Genomic DNA, 26,119 nt, shown 5'->3' with positions numbered 1-26,119 from the left:
TCCCCTTACCAGTCACAAAAAAAAAAAAAAAAAAAAAAAGAAAGAAAAGAAAATATCTTTAGTGAATAAAAAATGCTATGCTAGTAAAAGTCACTTTTTTTTTTGTCCTTTTTGAGACCGGCTGCACCGCGCTCAGCCAGTGAGTGCTGTGAGTGCACCGGTCATCCCTATATAGGATCTGAACCCGCGGCGGGAGCACTGCTGCGCTCCCAGCACCGCACTCTCCTGAGTGCACCACGGGCTCGGCCCAAAAGTCACTTTTTAAGCAAAATGATGGGTAATGTTTTCCTTTTTTCCCTAGAAAAGTATGTGTTTGGGAAGTGGAAGAGATGGTTTGTCCCAGATTACTTTTTCACTGATTAAAAAAAGAGAGAGAAATAGGAATTGTTAGAATTTACATGACCCAAATATATAAAATATAAATATTGTTAGTTCCTGGCCCCCCCCATTCATATGTTGAAATCCTCTCCCCTACAAAGGTGATGGTAGTAGGAGGTGGGGCCTTTGGGAGGTGATTAGGCCATGGGAGTGGGGCCCTTATGAATGGGATTAGTGTCCTTACAAAAGAGGCCCAAGAGAGACCTTTCACCCCCTCAGCCACCTGAGGTTAGAGTGAAAAGATTGAGCAACAGGTCCTCACCAGATACTGATCTGCTAGTGCCTGGATCTGGAACTTGCCAGCCTCCAGAACTGAGAATCTATTTCTGCTGATTATAAACCACCCAGTCTATGGTATTTTGCTATAGCAACCTGATCAGACTAAAACAAATATTACAGGATATCAAAAACTCTTAAACATTTAAATTAAAACATTAAAATTTGTGCCTTTGTTTTCTGAAGTAATAGCAAATGTTATATGTGTGGAACTAATGAAGAATTCAACAATAACACTGTAGATTTATTTTAAATGTTCACTTCTAAACCATAGATTATGCACAATTTTCTATACAACATGTATTTGTTAGAATTGAGCAAACTGAGATATTTGAATAAGTAGACTTAATTTGGTTATTTCAATGAGACAAAATGGAAGAAATTTACAATGCATTTTGGAATAAATCAGGATTCATAATTCGGCATTTGCGAAAATGTGGCGATGGTGGTAATAGTACAGTTTGAGAAAATAAATAATTCCTAAAAAATTAGATATGCAAAAAATTTACAGCTACTTTACTCTTATTCCGGGCTTTTAAAAGGACACTCATTTTGCTTTCTACAAACTACAAGCCTGTATTAAAATATTTTAAATTAAGATTATAGTATCAGGAAGAAAATATAAGACACAACAAGGAAAACTTGCAGAACATTAGACTTCTATGTTGTCAAATAATAGTGGGTACAAGGGATATAGCTTTATTTTCCATCATTTGTGTTGATACATTTATGATAAATTAATTAAGATTAATTTTGTTAGTATTTTAACTGTTACTATATTGGTCCTTTGTATTTGTCAATTTCTAAAAGACTTGTCTTATACTATATCATCATTTTATGAGGTTCTTATTTCAATCTATATAGCATGCACCTCTACCCACAAAGTAGAAATCATAATAGTTAATCTGTTAATAAGAATTTATAATCATATTTAATTCACAAGCATGAATTTTAGAAAAAAAGGAATACATTGATTATTCAGACTAATTTCTATTTTACGGTTTTCTGAAGCAGTATTTCTTGAAATGTCTTGTGAAAACTTGCTTTAATAAAATCCACTATAAATATAAAAAGCTAACTTATAATATGGAATAAAAAAAATACCAAGGCTTTAATGAAGATTTCTATAGAATTTATATTTTCTTTGTATTTTTATGAATTTTAGTGAATTGATTTATCCAAATATGAACCAAATATATGTTAACAATATTTAAATAGTAATAAAATACTTTCTATATAAGTATTGGTTATTAGTAAAATATGGAAAAAGGGAAAACCTTTTTCAGGTTATTACCTCTCTTTTACTATGAAAACAACCAAAATTGTTATTACCACTATATAATGGATATATATATCCATCACACATGCATTATTCTCTCTTTTTTTTTGTCTATGATATATTTTAGTTCTTTTCGGGGAGGGTTAAGGTCTACAGTCATAAAAGTAGGAATCCCTTTGTATGCTTTAGCACATTACTTTCTTATTGCTTTTAATTTACTTTAGGGGAATATAATTTAAAATATACTGGATATATAAAGACAAAACAACAATATGGCAAAATGTAAAAACATTTAAGATTTAAAAAGATAAAAACTTTCAGCTATGGCAAAATCATAGGATGAGTTGTCAACTGCAAACAACTCTATTAAGAGGAATTTAACATGACATGCTTTTAGGGAGCTGTGATAGTTTAATAATAACATAAAAAAGTGCCTATGCAATATTTTTATTAAAATAACACATTTAAACATAATGTAGGGTGATCAGCAGCTACATTTGCTTAGCAAATATTTATATCATGATGAATTTTCTATAAAAATAAGTTCTAAAGTGAGCATTAAAATAGATACAGTAATTATAATATGTAATATTACTTAAATGATTAAATTATAATTGATTTATTACATTTAATATGGTTTTGTATTTGATATCAATGGTGCTTTGTCATTGATTTGAAAAATATTTAAATGAAACTTTATGTGTGTATGTATGTGCATATGCACACACTTGTGTGTTTTCTAATATATGATTAACATTAAATATCCATGACAGGGGAGAAGAAGATAGTATGTATAAATCTTCACGGTTAAAAGTATCTTTAATCTTATCTTCAAAGTTAAACAATAACAAAGATGCTTATCAATGGCAATTATAAGGTTTTGCCTTATTTTACTTCTAGATAAATGAGTTTTGCCATTATAGCCTTGTGAATCATTAGTAAAAAGTGAAAGGAGTTGAATGAGATATTTTATGAAAATATTTTGTAGCCTGGGAAAATAGGCATAAGGATTAGAATAAAACTGTTCATCTATGGCATTTTATCACTTGCAGATTTACTACCTGATTAATAAACACTTTCCATTTCTGAAGTCCATCATAAGGATTTTATTTATTGAACTTTCTACATATCTTTATTAGACTGCAATAAATTAAAAACACTCTGGGAGATGCAAAGCAGAGATAATTACCAGAAGAGAAGATGTGAGAGACAATGTGGTCTGGGCATAGAGGAACCTTACTAATGTTTGTCAGGTTCACACCCAGGTCAGGAGCAATAACCTTCACTACCTTATAGTCTTAATCAAAGTCGCAAGTGAAAGGTATGAAATTGAGGCTCTGGAGGTATGAAATTGAGGCGCGGGAGGTGATAATGGCTGCCTTTGAGATAGGAATATTAGTTAAGCTAAATTGGAAAGAGAAAATGGAAGCTGCTTTCATGCTTGCATATATTATAATCTGTGGTCTTGTCATCTAAAAAGGGAGCCACATTACAGACTGTGTTTTTTATATTTTGTGCTATATAGTGAATTTAATAATGACAATCCTATTAAGAACATTGCCCATTAATATTACAAAATACCGATTACTGTAAACAAACTATATACATACCTTTGGCTGAAGATTTGGATGTAATAAAACATAACCATTAGGATCGATTGCAAAATAATAGCCATTGGGGCACAGCTGAAAAATAGTCAGAAAAGCTTAGACAAATATATCCTAGTCATAGTCAGAAATCCATATTCATTTTTTTAAAAAAAATTTGCTTAAATCAATTAGTTTATTAAATAAACATTTTATTGCATGTTGAAGGATAACACGGTATCTCTACATTTTACTTTAAGGATGGTTTTTAATATTTTGTTCTTTTGCTAAGGCGACTGCACATAATTTTTGAGAATCACTTAAGTGCTTTATTGACAAACTAAATTAGTACAGAGTTCTAACACAGAAAAGGTACCAAAAGAACAAACTGCATCTTACTGTAAAACGTGGTGTCAGTCTTTTAATATCTTCCAAAGACACATCGACTCCCATCACACCAAGAATCAGCTGGTTCTGTAATAAGATGGCAAAAAACGCATATTATACCAAAAATCTATTTATTTCTACAGTTATTATATACATTCATCTTTTTGCATTGAAAATGGTTGTATTGCATACTAGCTTAAATGTGTGTGTGCGTGTGTGTGTGTGTATATATATATATATATATATATATATATATACACATACACACATAGGGTGAGGTACTTTTTCAATCAATTTACAAGGATTCTCAGCTTTGTTTTACACATTATCATCATTATTAAACTTAACCAATGAAATTTGGGTGGCTGAGGCTAAACTATAAAAGATAAATGAAAATTTTAATTACATATATTAAATGTTTTTATTAAAGAACACATTGTATTGTTGCTGTTGGTAGTACCTGTATATGTGCAATTACCCTAAAAGTATATGATTTTTTTTTGTACTAAATTCCTCAAAACACTGTTCCTAACTGCTGCTAATAACTTCTAAATACCAAACAATGAAATTACAGTTTTAGTTGCAAGCCAAAGAGGCTATGTGGCAAATTGCTGTTTTGTATGGGACATAAAGATGGAAGCTGTGTTAAAATTTTGAGTCAGGATTTTGTTTTAAACAGAATTATACAAATTATAAAATGATAAATCGAAATGCATTGACAAAATGATAAAATCTGACCAATATTTACAAAAACACTTCAAACTTTGTGTAGCTGCAGACAGAGTGAGAATTATGTCAACAACTATGCTCTTTTCCCGTGAACCAATCCTAGACTGAACAAAAACTCCCAAACTAAAGCATTCTCTTGGTCCACAGAGAGATTTGTAAACATACATGAGAAGGGTTTAGAGAATTACTCCTTTATGACTTAGAATATTTAGAACCCACGGATATTTAAGAACAGTAATGGGCCCCCAAAGAGAAATAACTGTTTTCTGTGGCTATATTATTAAATAACGAGTTCAGCTGAGATTTATAATAACTGAACAAATAATGCTTAAGCGCAACAGACTGCATTAAATCATAAACTGGCAATAAATATCACCTCAAATCAGCAATATCATCTACATTATAAAATAAGTATTTAGCATTAAACAAAGAAACTTCTGCGGTCTTAAATTTGTTTTGAATCAAGCTAAGATATAGAAATGCAACCCTATTTTTAAATTAAAAGTGTTTAACAAATAAGAAATAGAATACAAGATACTTATTTTCCCGAACTTTTAAGTATGTAGCATTTTATTATATTGACAATATTGCCAGTGTGCTAAAGAAATCAAGCATTTTTATAAAGCTCATAATTTTTCCTATATCTTAAAAAATAGAAAAAAAAAAAGAGAACTATTAATTTAAATCAGTTTCTTAGGTTACAAGATGACCAAAAAATTACGGTTTGGGAGTTGTTAGAGGAATGATTCAATAAATATACCTATATATATCTGATACAAACATCCCCATGGTTTTGGTCTTTGGATTTTTCTTTCTGAACTCCATGAATATCTCAGATGCATTTTTAAAATGTGCACACAATGTTACTGTCCATTTATCATGTAATTATTCTCAGAATTTGACTTTGTGTCCTTATCAGGTCATAGTTAAATAGAATTAAGTTGAATCTTGGCTGTAGGGCAACAGAGAGTTTGACCTGCATTTCCTTTTTCCCAGGTCATTATCGCATAGGCAGCTGCTGCCTTTGACCTCTGGCGTCACAAGACAGTTACATTGTATGTATTTCCTTATAGAAATATCTTATCCACATTGAGTTTCAACGTCACAGTTTATCATTTATTATTATTAGTTTTTATCAATTAACTTTTAACCTTTAAGTTTGTCTTATTTTCAAATTGGCCAGTTATGTTGAAGACCGGAAGAGTTCCAGTAATGACAAGTCCCAATTCCTAAAAATAGATTCAGAGAGAAAAGACAAATGAAAATCACAATTTAAATCTTTGATATCTGAAACTGCATTTTCTAGTAACTTCAGAAAGAGTCACAATAATACTAGTAACTAATTTTGATTATTAAAAATTATTTTTAAAAAAATCAATGAAAATGTGTTGGAAATAATCAGAACATATTAGGTAGATATTGAAGCATGCAACATTTAAACTAATATTCTAAGAGGGCACTGCAAATAACTTAAAATTTAAAAAATCAACTTACATAAATAATCAAGAGCTCTAAAGACTTCAGTAATCCTGCCCCCTGCCTTTTTCCACGGTGATATTTCACCTAATATCAGGGGCCTCATAAGCAGAGTGATATTAAACTATTATCTTAAGCTATTTATTTACCTCCCCTTTTTTGTAGCTTTAGGCTTAATTTTTTAAACCCTAAATCAAAGGCTTCATCCTAAACCAAAAATGTGCAGCTGAATAACATGATAAATAGAAGAAACATGCTATTGACACTGCATTTCTAGGATATTCTAGGTAAATACTGTACTGTTCAAAAGAAGCAGTGTTACTTCTAAATAGCCCCCAAATTAAATAGTACTCTTTGACAAAGTAAAATGATGTAGAAAAGACAAATGCAAATATCAAATATGAAAGTCTAGTTATGAAGCAGTTTAGCATAACAAAAATAATGCCATACTACACTGTATTAATCAACATGTAGATAATTTCATATATTAAATCAATACAAGGAGATTAGATGAAATACACTGATTTTCTTTTTTATTAAAAGAAGAGACTAGGCTATCTCCTATACTTTCATCATCTAGAGTTTCAATTTTTTTAAATTAATTAAAAATTTTATTAGGTATACAAGCTTCAACAATACACATAGGGAAAAACAAATCCTTCTCAAGTCCTTCTTCTCCAGCCACGTAATTTCCCTGTCAGAGGCAATTAGCCTGGTCACTTACTCACACAGTTGCAGAGATAGCATATATAATACTGGTGTATAAGTATATATTTAATACAAATTGTAACATCCTTCCCTTTCCGCTTAATTCAATTCCCTTGTATCTTGGTTTGGCCTTGGCCAATTTAACATCATAGTTTTTGTGTATTATCTGTCATCCATTAATCTCATATCTTCTGGTTCATGTAGAGGATCTATTCCAACTTTATTTTTTTAAAATTTTCAATCGATGCTTTTTTTTTTTTTTTGTCTTTGTCGTGACCAGTAAGGGGATCACAACCCTTGGTGTGGTGTTGCCCACACCGCGCTCAGCCAGTGAGCTCACTGGCCATTCCTATATAGGATCCAAACCCGTGGCAGGAGCGTCACTGTGCTCCCAGCGCCACACTCTCCTGAGTGCGCCACGGGGTCGGCCCAATCGATGCTTAAAAATTGTGCATATTTAAGGGGTACTGTGTGATATTTCCATACATCTATACAATGTGTAATGATCAAATCAGGTTACTAACATCCATCTCAAACATTCAAAATCTTTTTTTCTAGCTAATTGAAAGTATATAATAAATTGTTGTTAATTAGAGATAGAGGTTAATTTCTTTAAAAAGTATTAATGACATTTGTGGCCATTATATTTTTATCACTATTTTATGTCAAAACTACATTTACAACAAGACCATTCTTTAAAATAACTTTTAAAATATTGATGGAAATTTTGAATTTGCTAAAATGGAAAAACAATAATAATCTACTTGTGAATACATACTCCAGATCTAAATCTCATGAACTCTGTTCCGATTCAAGAAATAGCATGGTCTCATGGAGAAATTATCTTAGATAAGCTATGGTTTGTAATTGTGTAGGTAGGAAGCCCCCAAACAACAGAAACTGTCAGCACCACGCTCAGCAGTTAGCTAACCGGCCATCACTATATGGGATCCGAACCCGTGGCCTTGGTGTTATCAGCACCACACTCTCCCGAGTGAGCCACGGGCCAGCCCCCAAACAACAGAAACTGAATTAGGGAGGAGGAACAATCAGAGAGAGGCTTCCAGCAGAACAAGATACCAAATTATTTGGGCAAAAAAAAAAAAAATCTAATTTGGTGTATGATGATATACACACTGGCCCTCTATTTAGTCCTAACCAAGAATTTTTAACAACGAAAATATCCTAAATTAATTATGTAAATTAATATTCCTAATGAAAACCACCCATCTCAGTAAAGTCAGATTGTGGATTAAAATTCATAAAACTAGTATCCAAAAGACATAAATTCATAAAACTAGTATCCAAAAGACAATTCAGTGAAGATTCCTTTTGGTGAGCTGAGTTATTATTTATGTGCATAGTTTAAAAAATGCTTCTATGGTATAAGGTAAGGTATATGTGGACACAATCTTTTTCTTTGCATCACTTTTGTGTTTATACAGATACCATAATTTGCTTCTAAAAATGTTAATATGTACCCTAAGATGAGATACCAGATTACTAACATACTATATTTAAGACAATCATGATGAACTTATTAGGGCTCAACTTCCATTTTTTCCATCATTTATCAAGCAGATCTAAAATCTGTGTTCTATTCCTGGGCCCTGCACATGTCTCTAGAGATTAAAAAGACAAATAAAACATTTCTCTTTCCTAGAATTTATTTGATATTTATTTTTAGAGACCAACTCTTCTCAGTTCTCTCTTTTTATATAAAGAGCCTCACTTTATCTCCCAAATAAATTGAACCCTCCACAGTGTTGTCCCAGTCCTGGTTCTGTTCTTATGTCCCATTACCTCCCAAAGTGACCAAGGTATCATTCCTTTCATATACCCGGTATTTCCCCAACCTTTGTACTATACCCCCTTTGTGTGGTTTCACTCTTCCCCATCGATTGTGGAAGCCATACCTGGACTCATATGTTCAGCTAAGATGTCACCTTTTTTTTAACCACAACCCACTCTACCCCAAAATATGACTTCTTTATTTTGAAATTCCAGAGCTCTTTGAATTTTTCTCATTATATTTATTACAATTTGTCTTGACATATTTTTACCTTTTCCTTCTTAATATATTGTTGATTAGACCAACATATATTTTGAATCTGCTATGTGCAGAGATTCTAAACAAATAACTAGAAATATCGCTCTCAATCCGGTAAAAAGAATAATCTTTGTATCCAATGAATAGCCAATTCATGTGCCCCATTTTTTCTTCTTTTACATTTAGTTTCAATGTGCTGGTAGAACAGCACATTTAAAGCCATCATTTCCTCCCAGTGTCATTTGTGCTATCAGTAAGAACTTTACCAGCAATGTAGACATGCTGGTTAATGAACTTCTGGTCATAGGAAATACAAGAGGGCACAATTATTGACTCCTCCTATCATACACTGTCCTGTGATGGATTTGAAAAAGCAAAACATTCTGACTGTAGCTTTAGATGACCATGTGACCTTAAGTAAATATGTGATGTCAAGAAGGAACACTGGATAGTAATTTTAGCTAGGGATTGTGGTAAGCAAGCTTCACTTTATCTTTCTTAGCATGCAAAGCGGCTGCTGATAGTGCCTATTTTTTGTCTTACTTCCTGTATATGTTTATTTTATAAAAACCAAATGATAAGTAATTCTAAATGGAATACATTTTGCCCTTTGGGTTCATCATTGCATTTTAAAAAGTAGCTAGAGCATATAATCCAAATCCAAGAAGGAGGAATCGTTACTGAATCAGCATTTACTTTGGGGGGCTTAGTATTTTGTTTCTCTCCAATACATTATTTTAGCAAATCATTAATGATATCTTCTCATTAAGATTAAGCATATGAATAAATCCTAAGTGGGATAATTATTATATTTAACTTTCATATCAGAGAGTAAAAATTACATTTAAAAGAAATTTATCAACTTTGATCCTATTAACATTTTGGACTGGATAATTCATTGTTGTGTGTATGTAGAAGAGACTGTCCTGTACACTGTAGGATGTTTAGCAGCACCCCTGGCCTCTATCCACTAGATGCCAGTAGGAAACCCTCTACTCCCGCCATGACAGTCAAAAATGTCTACAGACATTTCCAAATGACCTATGAGCAAAATCACCCCGAGTTTAGAACCACTGCTTGAAAATATGATGGAATACCTGTACTAAAATGTCAATTGTACATGAACAATTTATCATGTGTTTGTTATTTTACACCAGAGTTGATTAACTCAATGGGCATATTTCCATAAAAATTTCTGCCATTGAATCTAATACAAAAGATTATGTATGAAGAGGTGGTTAGGTTTGTGGTGATTTCTGTATAGGGTATGCTTTTTGCCTATTTAACTGCATGTACTTCTGAGTCTTGGTGGATCTGGCTACAGTAGTGAAGGCCATAACTTGCTTCTACCAGATGGTCTGTATTAAAAATACTTTCTTCAAAATTCTTGTTCAAATTCTTAACAGAGATAGGTTCTAATTCACATGACTTGAAACATTATATTTTTAAATGAAACATTCAAAAACTTGCTGAAATATTCAACTTCTAGGCTGCAAATTCTACATTCTCATTGGATTAATTAAAAAATATAATAATGCTTTATGTTTGTGGTTCTCTACTACATACAAATCTAGGTTTCTATGTAAATTATCTAAATTCTAGCAAAGAAGCTTGTGATTGAAGGAATTTTAGAAAGGGTTTCATGAAGAGGAGAAGAAAAATGCCACCTAGAAAGAAGCAGAAGACAGCTGTGTGCCTTTGTTACTACAGTCTGGTTGAACAGCCTGACCTCTTACCAGTGCGTCCAGGTACACATTTGTCCATTGGACTTGCTTAGCTTTGTCTCCTGCTAAAACCATTGGTCTTCCCAGAACATCCAAATATTCCTATTTATTATCCAAAAAAAAAAAAGAAGGAAAAATGTGGTTGAAAACTAGGAATGCTGGGTTAAAAAAAAAAAAAATCTCCACAGAGGAGAACATAATCTAGAGTTAAAAATATACATGGATTCAAAATTACCAAGAGAATGAGTATATAATCATTTAATTCTTACTTTGGGTACTCCATAAGTGGTATATCTACATACTTTATACTTTGAATCAACAATATTTGACTTATATTATTTATACAGCATATCTACCCCAGTTTTTTTCTAGTAACAATCAGAACACTGTATTTCTGAGTTACAGGCATTGATAAGTGAAATACGTTCCTTGGGAATTGTTTCATATTAATCTAAACTATTTAAGGATCTGTGATTTACTGCATGGAATCGCACAAATTTGAAATAATAAAGCAGCCACATAGTTGCTTTCATATCACGGATTGTTTGGCTGAAACTCAAAACTACATTTAAACATATCAAAAAATAAATGAAATACTGTGCCAAATCTAGACATCAGACTCAAATGCAGCTGCTGTTTCATTTCAACATACAATGTACTCAGTATTCATTTTCACCAGTGCCATGCTCTTTATGCTACATTTTGACTTAGACTATTTTGTAGATCCTCAGCTATGCTTTAAATTAATCAATAGTTTTAATAGTAATTTATGAATATTTAAAAATAACATGTGTATTTAAATTAACTTAATTACTTCATTCTACAAAAAGTTACTTAACTGGCATGTTTTCAACTGAATGCTATTAGATAAATCATCTTCTTGTAACTTTATTTTTAAAAGGTAAACAGATCTACAGAGGTTATTTGGGAAGTATCTAAGTTCTAACTAGGGCCCTGCAATTTGTCCAGAATAATTGTTGTTTATTTTTCTATGTGGTATCTACAACTTGAAGAAACTCATTTAAATTGTGTGCAATAGAACCAAGTTCAAATTACATAAGATGAGATTGTTAGTAAATTTGACTTTATTCATTTTTTATGTTTTTAACATTGAGAATAACAGTATACTCACATTTACATTTATATATTTTTTTTACCAGCATTATGGATTTTTGAAAACATTTGGAATCTTAATGAAATAAAAACGAATACATTACACCATGATACTCAGCATTTTAATACAAATGCAATATTGTGAATCTTTTCTTTATTTTCACCTATTTTTTCCATATCAAGCATATTTAAACCAGAAAAGAAATAGCCATACCTGAGTATTGATTCTTATTGCACCAATAGATGGAATTTCATAATAATAACCTGAAATATATATATACACACACATATTTTTACATATAAATATTACATTATATTAAGGACAACAAAATTATTTTACGTCTTTGTAGAAGAAAAGGGTTTTTTTTTTACTTTTAAATTAAGCAAAGACTAAAATATCAATACTAATGATTAATTAAGAAAATATTTAATTAGTAAATATTCATAGCAAATTCACAGGCTTTGTGAGAGATTTTGCCACATTTCTTAGATAGTGTAAAATAAATGTTATTCTTCTACAACTAAGTTGGGAACCTGGCATCATTGAAAGCATATTTTTCACTGAAAAAATAATATGCATAAGGGATAGATCTCTGATAACTGTTATATTTATATAAAATTTTTGCCTAAATATAACTTTCAAATAAATTCAGGATCTTTTTTGTTGCTATGATATCAGTTTATTTTTCAAATAACATCTTTTTTTCTAGTAACATTATTTTTTTCTGAGTACAAAGGAAATACAGGCTCACTGCACAAAATTTGAGTTATGTAGGAATGTGTAAGATGACAGTTTTCAAAAAACAATAATTTAACCACTCAGGAAAAAAATATGCATATATGGCATACTCATATGTAAGTTTTATAAAATTCAGATATTCTTTCATTTCTAATTTTTCATGTAAGATTATATGTATAGCATTAAGTATTATTCAATAAATTATAGCAGTTTATGAATGTACAATAATATCAGATGTCTGAATTTTTATATAATGTAATGCTAATGTCAAAATATATTGTGCATGTGTTTTCTCCATAGAGAACTTTTTCAAAATCTTATTCTTGCCTTGATTCCTATTAAAGTTAGCTACAACTTCAGATTATTTTAAATGATAATATGTAGACCTAACAATAACTACCAAAATATGTCTTCTAATCAAATGTTGTCAAGAAAACGTATCTATTACCTTTATTTTCACAGGCCATCCACTGAATAGGTCCTCTATCATAATTATGTTGACCAACTGAAAATGTGAATACACGTACCTGGATGAATTGAAAAATAGATGTCCATTAGGCTGAATAAAATTTAATTAAATGACAAAACAAAATAGCTAAAGTAAAAAAAAAAAAGAAAAAAACATGTTTTTCAGTTTACTAATACAACTAGAAAAACGGAGACCATTAATGAATTCAGGGAGGCACTACAGGGAAACCACACAACCTACCGTAAACTCCAGTTGCTAAATTTAAATTAGGACTTGGGTGTCCAGTACCATTTCCCAGTCCTCAGGCAGGAACATGACTAAGGTTTCATTAGTAGAAATGCATCTTTCAGGTCCACCCTAACTTCAGCTGTCCCACCTAGTTAAAGCATATTATTCACATATCCAGTCACTGCAAAAAAAAATTTCCCTATTTCATAGGTATGTGTTGATAAAAAATATGTAAAGAAAGGTCATTATACTTTTAGTTGCTTAAGGCAATTTAACTTCATGGTGGTTTTCCTACATTCACACCATGGGAATATTTAGGATGTACACATATGATTATGATGTTAGTATATTACTTATTTTCTGTTAAAGATGACAGGAATATATAAATACATAAATATTCTAACCTACAATTTTTACAGAGAATCAAAATACTGACTGTTTCTAATGTGCTATAAAACATACAAATACTTTTAAGTTCAACTGAGATTTTTTTTAAAGTGTAGTAATTTAAATATTTATTGGAAGCCATCAAACATATAATAGTATAAAAGTATAGAACATAATTCAATGATGTCAATAAGTTAGTAAAATGGCTACATTATATATATTAATTTTTATTAATTTTGTAATCTAAGTAAACCAATATTCTATGTTCCATGTTTTAGCTATTTCTCTTTTCTTTCTAAATAATAGACTTTATTTTTATATCAGTTTTAGGTTTAGATAGAAATTGAGCAGAAAGTATAGATAGTTCCAATACCCCATCCTAAACAGTTTCTCCAATTATTAATAGCTTACATTAGTGTGGTACATTTGTTAGAATTATGAACAAATATTGATACAGTATTATCAGCTCAATTTTACATTAGGGTTGCCTCTTAGTGCTGAATAGTTCTATGGGTTTTGCTAAATGCATAATGTCATGTGTTCACCATCATGGTATAATACATAATAGTTTCACTGCCCTAAAAATCCTCCGTGCTCCACCTATTCATCCCTTTCTCCCAATCTCCTTCCCTAAAACCCCAGTAACCACTCATTTTCTTTGCCATTACCTCAAACATTACCATTTCTTTGTGTTGGAAACATTCAAAACCCTCTCTTCTGGCTAATAGAAAATATACAATAACTTACTGTTAATTAGAATCACTCTACAGTGCTATAGAACACTAATCTATTTCTCATACCTAAGTGTACTTTTGTATCCATTAACCAACCTCTCACTATCACCTCATCCCCCTCCCACCCCTTTCCAGCCTCTGGTAACCACCATTCTACTCTCTACTTCTATGTAATCAATTTTCTTAGCTTCCACATATGAGAATGTGCAGCATTTCTCTTTCTGTTCCTGGCTTATTTCACTTAACATAATGACCTTTAAGCTCATCCATGTGGCTGTGAATGACAGGATTTCATTCTTTTTATGGCTGAATAGTATTTAATTGTGTATATATATACATATGCATACACGCACCACATTTTCTTTATCCATTCATTTGTTGTGGACATGGGTTGATTCCATATTTTGGCTATTGTGAGTAGTGCTGCAATAAACATGGGACTGAAAATATCTCTTTAATATAATGATTTCCTTTCCTTTGGATATATACCCAGTAGTGGGATTGCTGGAGCATTTAGGCAGGAGAAAAAGGGCATCCATATTGGAAAGGAGGAAGTCAAATTGTCCCCATTTGCAGACAACATAATCTTACATAGTGAAAACCCTAAAAGCTCCACCAAAAAGCTCTTGGAACTGATTAATAAATTCAGCAAAGTTGCAGGATACAAAATCAACATACAATAAACAGTAGTGGTTCCATACACCAATAACAAGAAAGATGAAAAAGACATCCAGAAAGCAATCCCATTTATAATAGCTACAAAAACCAACAACCTCCCCCCCAAAAAAGTACCTTAGGAATTAATTTAACCAAGGAGGTGAAAGAAAGAACTCTACAAGGAAAATTATAAAACACGGATGAAAGGAACTGAAAAGGACACAAAGAAATGGACATGACTTCTCATGTTCATGAATTGGAAGAATTAATATTGTGAAAATGAGCATACTACCAACAGTGATCTACAGATTCAATACAGTCCCTATCACTGGTATTGTGAAGAACGTCACTTCACAGAAATAGAAAACACAATCCTAAAATTTATATAGACCCCCCCCAAAAAAAAACCAAATAGCCAAAGCAATCCTGAGAAAAAAGAACAGTTGGAGGCATCATACTACCCAATTTCAATATACACTCGTACTACAAAGCTTTAGTATCCAACACAGCATGTTACTGGTATAAAAACAGACACACAGACAAATGCAACAGCATAGAGAATCCAGAAGTAAAGTCCTGTATTTACAGCCAATGGATTTTTGACAAAGACACCAACACTATTCATTGGGAAATGAACAGTCTGTTCAATAAATGGTGCCGGGAAAACTGGGTATCTTTATGCAGAAGAATGAAAGTAGATTCCTATCTCTCACCGTATAGAAAAAATCAACTCAAATGATTTAAAGACTTACAGATAAGACCCCAAACCATGAAACTATTAGAAGAAAACAGAGAAAATGCTTCAGGACATTGGGTTGGGCAAAGACTTTATGAAGAGGACATCAAAAGCACAGGCAACAGAAGCAAAAATAGACAGGTGGGATTATATCAAACTTCTGCACAGCGAAGAAAACGAAAACAGTAAAGAGACAACCCGCAGATTGGGTGAAAATATTTGCAAACCATGCATCTGACAAAGGATTAATACTCAGAATATACAAAGAACTCAAACAATTCAACAGCAAAAAAATAAATAAATGAATAAAATAATAATAATGTGATCAAAAAATAGGCAAATAAGCTAAATAGATTTCTCAAAAGAAGATATACAAATGGCTAACAGACATGTAAAAAAATGCTCAACATCACTAATCATCAGGGAAATGCATATCAAAACCATTTTAAGATATCATTTCCCTTCAGTAAAAATGGCTATTAGCATTTTAGCTATTTCTAAAGATAGACATTCAGAAAATCGCTTTTCCAGAGTTCAAATTCCTGTTTGAACTATCTTAAGAGCTTTTTCCTAATTCATGTTAATTGACTATTTGAATTGACATTTCCTAATTGTTTTATCTGTTTTAACTCTTGCATATGATTCTAAAGTACAAACCTCAAAAGATTTCACATCTGTTATCTATCCTTTCACTGGTCTTAACCACACAGATCACCTCATAACAATCCCTGTCCCCAAAACATGCATTAGGGATATTGCTGTTTAACTTGTAAGATTTTATGTGTGCTACCCTTAAGTTGTCCACGTTTGCCTTATGTCACAGACCATTTGGTGGACATATCTGAGTTTTAATCACCTCCAACTGCAAGAATAAATGACTGGTTCTAGGTAAATGATAGAAGTTGGTTTTCTCTCTCTCTTTGACCCTTTCTCTCTCTGAATCTGTTTATCTATCTCTCTATCTCTAACTCCAGGAATTCCCCCTCAAAATACAATGCTTTAATTTTCTTTAATTCTTCAATTGGGTCATTTTGAGTGCTATCTATTTCAATGGAGTGTTAATGCTTACATAACTTAGCTTACCCCTACATGGAAATATTTTTATAAGCAAGCTGACCACCCTAACAGATAATTCAATTTAACTGCCATGGCTTAAACACGAATTCAGAACAGGGAAAAAAATCCAGATGCCCCAGAAAGCATTTGGGGATCTCCTTCATAACTAACATTTGGACACATGCCTCAAATTTTCAAATTAAAACAAGGCTTTATCTAGTTGTTCTTGTTACCACAACAGTGTTCTAGTAAAATATTTTCCATAAAATGCTTTTCAGTAAAGACAAATAAATGAATAAGACTAACTAAATGAATTATTATATTTATGTCTCTGGAAGGCAAGCATTTCTAATAACATAGAGGCTACAGTTAGACCCACACTGAATGATTATTTTGACTGATATTATTATTAAAATAGGCCAAATAAACAACTAACTTAAGCAAAAAAAAAAAAAAAGTAAAAAAGCTTGTTTTATGACAGAAATTTCACTTAACCCCTTTATGTTTGCCTACATGGAGCTCTCAGAGGTTGTCAGAATTAAGAAATTTGAAATCATTACTGAGTGTGAAAATGTACATTGTGTTACATTTAATTACATTTTAAACATGCTAAACTTTTTTTTTTCTTTTTTTGCCTCTTTGCTTTTTCTTATAACAGGTTCTTGGCTATTTAAAAGTAAGCTACATAGTGCTGGCCGATTAGCTCGCTTGGTTAGAGCATGGTGCTCATAACATCAAGGTCAAGGGTTCGGATCCCCATGGCAGCCAATCGCCAAAAAACCAAAACAAAACCATAAGCTGCATTAACTGATAGAATCGTTCCTACATTATTTGTACCCCTCTTCTCAATTTTTGTTTGCTTGCTGTAGATATTTTTAAAGACAATTTTTCTAAAATTTTCCTCTCAGTAATTACTAAAATTGTAATAATAATTTAAAAATGCAACCTACTTTCTATAATCTATGCAACTTCCTTATCATTACAATATTGACAATATCTAATATCTAAGGTGATTATTTTTCTCTTGGGTTTATGTATATTACACACACATATATAATTTAATGATTTTTCAGATTACATAGATTATCTTAGAACTTTCTGAAATGATTTTATAAATATATATTTGGTTGAGAAAAAATTTAATATAAATCATTCAAAACTTAGCATCTATCACATTGCCTTACACACATTCTTTATAGGACAATAAAAGACTAATATAAAATTATTTCATTCACAGGTCCCACGCCATTGCTGAATGTCTTTGCTTTACACATTTTAGCTAATTATAGCATAATAATTTGAACTTCATTGATTCCATAAAAATTTGCATTACACATTTTATAGTACATACACATAATGAATTGGCAAAATTTAAAAGAATACTTGTGTACACTAACTTCCCACTTGAAATTGTGGATGGTTTCATTCCTTCTACTCCATATTGTATTACTGCCACCCTGTGGAATAATCAATGAACTAACTCTAAAATTCCAGTTGCCAAAATCCAGAGATGATTGCTATCCCCACCTTCTTTTGATGTTTTGCACTCCTTTAAATTTACAATTCTTGTTTAGTTATAATTTTGGAGAAATGAAAAAGATAAAGTGATTCCTTGAAATATGCACAGTTTAAAATTTAAGGTCTCAAAAAAATATATATATATAAATATATATATATATATATATATACATATATAGTAGAGTTCTTTTCTTATTAGTATATTTGCTTGGTCTTGCATTAAAAAAATGATATACAAGATGATTTGCATACTTAAGTACTCACACAAGCTAAATATTTCATATAAAGTCTCAAACAAATTACTTACTTTAGACTACATCTACATCAAAGCAGTCAATTTATGTGGAGGAAAAATTTCTTTATTCGTGCCTAGTAGTATATTTATAATTATAATGCTAGATTCATGTAACATGAAAACTGGAAATTTTCTGTTCTGAGTATGAGAAACTAGTATTGAATAAACATTGAACTGTGTTAAAACAGGTCCAGGATTGTACAACTTAGCATCTATTGAAGTTATTAGTTACTAGAAAATTAGTTCCTCAGCTAATGTGTGTGATTTTCTTAGATAGGCTCTTATTTCAAAATGTTTGCTTCAACGAAATTTTCATCATAGGGTCACATATGAGACATATACAGTCATAGATAACTTTGACAAATATCTTTTATAATGCCAAAGCCAAGGTCTTCAACAGATATAATGAATTTGAGAAGCTAGTATTGAATGAACATTAAATTCCAAGATTGCACAACTAAGCATTTATTGCAGTGCCTTACACATAAATGAAAATAAATATTTAGTAAAATGGAAAAAAAAAAAAAGTAAATTGACAAATAAGATCCCTCCAGTTCTCACCAGAGGGATCCACGGCAATCTTTGGTGTCATCCGACATATAAATAGGTTCACTGTAATGTGCAGGAAGAGTGAAACCAGACTGGACTAGTGTCTTGCATTTTGTAACTTGGGTTGTTTCATTGCACTTATATCATAGTAAATTCCTAATCTTTTTCTTTTATATTACGCAGACTTGCTCACTAGGGCTGAACAAAAGTTTTCAGGCAAAATAAACTATATTTACTATACTTAAACCATTTATATACTGTACTATTCCTAGAGAATGAAAAAACATTATAATTCTTGACTCATGCTTAGTTATATAAGCATATTCATAAAAGAAACAGTAATTTGGGGAGAAGACTTACAAAAAAATTACACTTAAAAATCATCTTTATTATTAGTTCTAAATTTACATAATTTTACCTTTAGTTTCAAAAACTCATTTTTTTCCTAAACAGAATATTATAATTCCAATAATTCAAAGTTGATATGACAAGCCTGGCCTACTTTACTTGAGAAAAATTTTAATCAACAACAAATTTGGCTATTTAAATTGTATTACTGATTTTCTCCATATAATACACCCCAGATTTATAACTTTATCCTACAGTTCTGACTTCTGCTAATCTATTTTTTATTTTGTTTTGTTTTGTTTTATTTGTTGAAAACTAAAATACTTGTCTTCAATTAAGCATTTTCCAAAACCACAGGGTCAACCTATTTTAAAAACCATAGGAATTTCTTGTTTCCCAGAAGAACCCAGTTACTGGAAACTGTCACCTCAACAATTATCAGTTACCCAGAGTTCAAGTTTAATTTACAATAGGCAAATCTCCAAAGAATAATGGAAATGAGTCTATGAAGAAAGGAAGCCAATAAAACTAAAATTAAAACTTCAGCTATCAAATCGTTAGAAAAATGATGTCAGAGATGGGTTTTATTAATCTACTCTGTGTACTAAAATTTTGGGCACTAAGCCTATGAAAATACTAGATTGGACTGAATATTTTAGGAGAAAATTCTACACTGGTTTCTAAAATTCACAAATATACCAGAATTCAGAGCATTTGTATAGCCTCTCTCTCTAGTTTTATAGCACTATACAATAAATAAGTGTCCAAATTTACCTTTCATTCTTATTTTATAAACCCCAATGATGTGAAAGGTACTTGCAGCCTGCAAAGTTTTCACAATCCTTCTTGGCCTGTTAAAGCTGTGAGGAGCATATCCCTTCTGGGTAAAGTCTTGCTGTTTGACTGGAAGGCAGACTCCTGGTAGGCTAGAGACGTTTAGCAAAGCCACCGAGCTGCCCAGCAGAAAGAGACAGCTGACCGACCAGGCACATTTCATATGGGATTATGAAATTTAGACTGTAGAAAATTAAAATTTTGACTCTGCCACTTAGTAGCTCAATGACCTTCAACAAGGTACTTAACTTCTCTAATTTTGGTTTTCTTTTTCCAAAATGGGGGCGATGATGATAGTGATAGTAATAATAATACTTTAATCATATGAGTATCCCAGTTGTAAATAAAATAATAAATGTAAAGTATTTATATCATATGGAAATTATACACTCAGTAAATGCTAGCTATGGTAATAATGATGATGATGACTACAATGTTATCTTCTATAGTCAAACTACCAGAATTCAATGAGGTAATGTTTTGCATTAGTGGGAGATAAGCCTTTAATGCCTCAAAAAGAACTTTAAATATTCAAAATAACACCTTTCTAGTGAAGCAAATTTGGCTCACTTTATTATAGTTAGAAACAAACTCTGGGCCGGCCCGGTGGCGCACTGCTGTAGTGCGCCGCTTGGGAAGCGCGGTGGTGCTCCCGCCAAGGGTTCGGATCCCACATACGGACTGGTTCCCGCTCACTGGCTGGGCGAGGCGCGGGGGCAACACCAAGGGTTGCGATCCCGTTGCCGGTCCCGGTCCGGTACGGGGGCGACACTGAGGGTTGCGATCCGTTGCCGGACACGGAAAAAGACAAAAAGGGAAAAAAAAAAAAAAAAAGAAACAAACTCTAATGAAAAGGGGCCAGTATTGTCTCAATGTCATTATGGCCATATAAAATATGTCTATATGAAATTTCCCAGAGTCTGACAGAGACAAGAATTTAATCAGTATCTGTTGAATTTGCTCATGTAGATAACACAAAAAAACTGTTTAAAAAGGAAAACAAAATGCAGTAGTCATGTAGGTTCTGCATACAAAATCTTAAAGCAAACTGATAGTTCTCTCACATGTCCTACATGTAGTTGTATAACATGGATACATGCCTTAGGATTACAGTGGTATTTTTAATCTATTAACAACTACAATAAACCACCCTCACATTATCAGATTATAAAAAAGTAAGTTCAGGTTTCCGTTTTCTCTGCATACATTTATAGCACTTGATAAAGGATGAATAAGCTGTGGACACATTGCATTTTCAAGCAATTTGTAACTCTGCAGAGTTTCATCAGCTGAGAGGTCAGAATTTAAGCCATACAGTGATTTATTTCAGATGCTCTTTCTGGGTAATGCCAAATACTTCACTGAGACTGATAATGAGAATACTCATGAAAAACTGTGTTGGACTGATTAGGGTGAGGGAAAGGAACCATCAATACAATCCTTTGTTATAGAAACCTAAGCTCTCCCTACTTAAGACACAACCTATGCAAGAGTGGAACATCTCTATAAGTTTTCCTCCATATTCCAATTATAAGCAAAAAAAATTGTTTTTAAGGGTTTCCTTTTGAATAAAAACAAAACTATTGATTTTTTCTAACATTTATGAATTTCTTACAGTTTACTTGAAGAGCATATTTATTACATATATACTGATATAGGGAGCATATCTGCAAATACTGAGCAATTATCCCCTAAGAATTCATTGACAGATTTACAAACTTATACAACTCCTACTTCATGGAGCTTAAAGTAGAGAGGAAGGTTCAAAATAAAACATTGGACAAATAACTAAAATAATCAAAAGTGGTAATGTGGGAAAAAGCAAATCAAGAGGAAAATAGATGCTGAAATGAAGAATGACAAAGGAGATGTATGGGGAAGGGGACCACTCTAGAAAGCTTGAGTGGGGAAGACCCCTCTGAGAAGACATACTATAAGCAGGGTTCTTAATCAGAGAAGAGGCAGCCATAGAAAAAGCAGATCAGAGTGCCTTTTTTGCTATAACGTTTTAACACAAACAGTGTGCAATCCCTGTTCTAGGTGGTACAATTCTACCCAGAATTATTTCAAGTGCACTTTGTGCACTGTAAAGTTTATGTTGCATCATATAATTTGTGCTTAAAGTAATACTTAACCTCACATTTCATTAGATATGTTTTAGATATTAAATTAAGGACCCTATAAAATGCATGAAAGTAATACTACTCAAACCTGAAGAAAATGTATTTGGTGAGATTTTCCTTAGTTTAAGAAATGAATTGCCAACGTAAATTTTATTCTAAGAGAAACAAATGTAAATAAATGCTGTTGGAGACAAGGACACACGCACACACACAGAGGTACACAAAACATGCCTTTTAAATGGATGATCTCTGTATTGGTAGGGCCAATATTACACTGTAGTTATCGTATAGTAACACTGTAGGTATAGGAGCATAAGTGATACATGAGGGTATTTCAAAAAGTTCATGGAAAGATTCATGTATCTTTTAATTCTACTTTTCCAAAACTTTTTGAAGTACCCTCATATTTGGTTTTTATGAACAAAACTGAAACATCTTAGAAACTGTTGAAAGTGCCAAAATATCTGAAAGGAAAGTTTTTAGAAGCAGTGTACTTGTTAAATAGTATGACGTATTTTACAGATTAAAAGTCCTTAACTATCATATGTTTGAACATTCCTTCCAAAGGCTTTATTCTTGCCTGACGGAGAAGCCAGGCAGAGAGACAGTAAAGAATGAAATGAATCATTTCCCATGGATTATTTTCCATACCATCTGTTGAAAAATTGACAATGTTTACTTTAACTATAGAATATATATGTATATTCAGCCATTTATGACTTGGTGTAGACTTTCTCAATCATTTTTAAAGTATATTCTTTAAAAAATAACTGCATTCAAATAATATGAATGCATTAATACAATAAATTATTTGAATGCATTTATTGTCAAGAATTGTAACTTTTGCTGAGCATTATTTACTATGAAAATTATTCCACATCTATCATAGGCTTTTTTCTTATTTGTTCTCATACAGTTTACTAGCTATTTTGAAATTTTCATTTTATTAATTTTGAATGCCTTTTCATTTTTTAACTAGTTCTAAGAATTAAGCTAAGAATCATAACTATTTCCTAGCTAGCTAGGCAATCTTGAGTGTGCATTGCTAAGCAATCCCTTTGCTATTCTGCAGAAAATCAAATATTTTTAATTTTGCCATCCCTGGGAATTATCTTTCAACTCTGCGTCTGGTTTTACTTTCCTTTATTCATTTGTTTGGACTCTACGACAAAGTTCATTTTAGTTTTGGCACCATTTTTAAGGAGATCTCATACATGTGGGTGAGCCCTAAGGAATGGCATTGCTGCAGGTAAAGATTAGAAAGTGAATGTATTTTAATTTGGAACAGCTGTGTGAGAAGATTAACATGGATTCAGTTTTAATGCTGTACCTATCTGTAATCAGGTAGATTAATTCCCAAGAGAAGTACATTCCACAAAATAACCCAAACATTTTGCTCTAATTCTCAAACCTTTCGGCCTCATTAAATTGTACTATGTATCTGCAGCCTCATTCATCAGCTCTCTGGATGCACCTCATCACACCTACCTAGATCATTTTGAATGATTTCTGAGCCATCTGAATGAAAAATGAATGTAAATGAAACATTTGGCAGCCACTTTAATGCAAAAAAAGAGGCTTGGGGAGAAAGCAGGATTTAAATAGTAACTTTAAGATTTTTTAAAGAAATTTACCAAACTTTTTTAAGACCATAATTTTAATATATCTTTTAAATTGTATTTTATTGTGGTAAGAACATTTAACATGAAATCTATCCCCTTGACACATGTTTAAGTGTACAATTGTTGTACAGCAGATCTCTGGAGCTTATTCACCTTCCTTAACTGAACCTTATGGACGTTGATTACTAACTCGTGATTTACGCCTCCTCCCAGCCTCTGGCGACCACCATTCCACTCTTTGATTCTATTGACTATTTAATTTATTTATTTTTATTTTTATTTTTATTTTTTTATTTTTATTTGTTTTCCTTTTTGTCTTTTTTTCGTGTCCGGCAATGGATCGCAACCCTCAGTGTTGCGCCCGTACTGGACCGGGACCGGCAACGGGATCACAACCCTCGGTGTTGCTCCCACACCTCGCTCAGCCAGTGAGCAGGAACCGGTCTGTATGTGGGATCCGAACCCTCGGCGGGAGCGCCACCATGCTCCCAAGCGGCACACTGTAGCAGTGTGCCACCGGGCCAGCCCTTTATTTTTATTTTTTTGGTAGCCAGCCGATACAGGCATCAAAATCCTTCACCTTGGTGTTATCAGTACCATGCTCTAACCAGAGAGCAAACTGGCCAGCACTGACTATTTTAGATACCTCGTTTAAGTGGAAACATGCAGTATTTCTCTTTCTGTAATTGTCTTATTTCCCTTAGCATGTCTTCAGAGTTCATCCATGTTGTCTCAAATTGCAGAATTTCCTTCTTTTTAAGGCTGAATAGTATTTAATTGTATGTATATGCCTGTCGGGCCTTAAAAACTAACGCCACCTTAAGTGACATTACAAGCAGCGCCATTATGGGCCCATAAGGGTGCATTAATGTAGCAGCCTAAGACGGTGCTGGGAGGAAGTAGGGTGGGGGTGTCTGCAGGAACCTTGCCTAAGCCCTTATTGGCCAAATACGCGCTTCCGCTCTCAAGGTTGCAATAGCTAGGCATTGAGACAGGATGCATGCTCTCTTGACCTTTAAGCTGATAAGATGATGTAAAAAACCTCCCCTCCCTATTTGCCTTTAAAAGCAAGTGTTTGTGTGATAATAAATGGAACTGCTCCACAGAACCCCTGCTGCGTCTGAGTGTCCTTTAACTGGGCTGGCGGTTGTGCTCACCTCTCTTCATGGCTCTCTTCCCCTGTCTCCTCCTAAAGGGGACAGGAGGGAAAGAGGAATCCAGGCCATTTGCTCGCCCACCGAAAGGAACGAGGCTAGGGCTGTTCGGGTCGGCCGCCGGCGGTGGACCCGACAGAGTGGTGCCCCGTGTGAGGCATTTTTTAAAATTCCTGGGTGAAAGGCAAGTGAGTGAGGCCCCTGGCTGCTCGGTCCTGAAAGAAGGTTGACAAAGGGTGATCAACCAGCGGAGTGGCCCCTGCAACCGTGGTAGTCGCCGTGCAGTAATCCGCCTGCGTGTCAGGGTGAATACCATAACAGGGGGAAGTCCCTGCACTTCTCTGCCCTGTTGCTCCCTTTGTCCCTTCCTCAGGGCAACATGGGAGGTGTGTGTGTGTGAAAGAGTGACGAGACACTTGCAAGGCTTTAAAATATATACAATAGATAGTGCCAGCCAACTGCACACTTTAACTCATGTAAACTGGTGAGGTCTACATGCCATGTTTCCAAATATACCTATTTCACAGCTAAAAAGGATTGTACGCACATGCAAGTCATGCCTTCCTTATCTGCAAGTACCCCCCCTTACAACCGCCAGGGGTCAATCCTAGGGGACTCAAGCCTAATGTGCTGTGGCAAACTGATGTAACTCACTTCCCTCTTTTTTGGAAACTCAAATATGTTTTTGTGTCCGTTGACACCTATTCACATGCGTGTTGGGCCACAGCACATGCAGGTGAAGCTGCCAAGCATGCAAAAAATCACCTGTTGCAGTGTTTTGCCACCTCAGGGCTGCCAGCACAAATTAAAACAGATAATGGGCCTTGTTTTTCTAGCAAGGCCTTACAAGAACTCTTAATACAATGGAACATTAAACATACTACAGGAATTCCCTATAACCCCCAAGGACAAGCCATTATTGAATGGCATCACCAATGCCTAAAAAATCAATTATTAAAATAAA

At 33.0% G+C, this 26,119-nt stretch overlaps 1 protein-coding gene across 1 annotated transcript in view; it reads right to left on the bottom strand.

Annotated features, from left to right (window-relative positions):
- The window catches only part of CACNA2D1 (calcium channel, voltage-dependent, alpha 2/delta subunit 1), a 480,749-nt gene that overhangs the window by 57,335 nt on the left and 397,295 nt on the right, over positions 1 to 26,119 (bottom strand). The window contains exons 13-18 of the mRNA XM_008568138.1: positions 12,894 to 12,972; positions 11,921 to 11,970; positions 10,606 to 10,695; positions 5,787 to 5,864; positions 3,919 to 3,993; positions 3,544 to 3,618 (exon numbers count right to left, since the gene is read on the bottom strand). Of these exons, the coding sequence (XP_008566360.1) occupies positions 3,544 to 3,618; positions 3,919 to 3,993; positions 5,787 to 5,864; positions 10,606 to 10,695; positions 11,921 to 11,970; positions 12,894 to 12,972 (447 nt within the window). The remainder of the gene's footprint in view (positions 1 to 3,543; positions 3,619 to 3,918; positions 3,994 to 5,786; positions 5,865 to 10,605; positions 10,696 to 11,920; positions 11,971 to 12,893; positions 12,973 to 26,119) is intronic.

This window comes from Galeopterus variegatus, unplaced genomic scaffold (assembly GCF_000696425.1).
Source record: "Galeopterus variegatus unplaced genomic scaffold, G_variegatus-3.0.2 Scaffold0, whole genome shotgun sequence".
Classification (NCBI taxonomy): Eukaryota; Metazoa; Chordata; class Mammalia; order Dermoptera; family Cynocephalidae; genus Galeopterus; species Galeopterus variegatus.
Note: the sequence above shows the minus strand (reverse complement) of the source record. Positions and strands in the feature narration are given on the sequence as shown.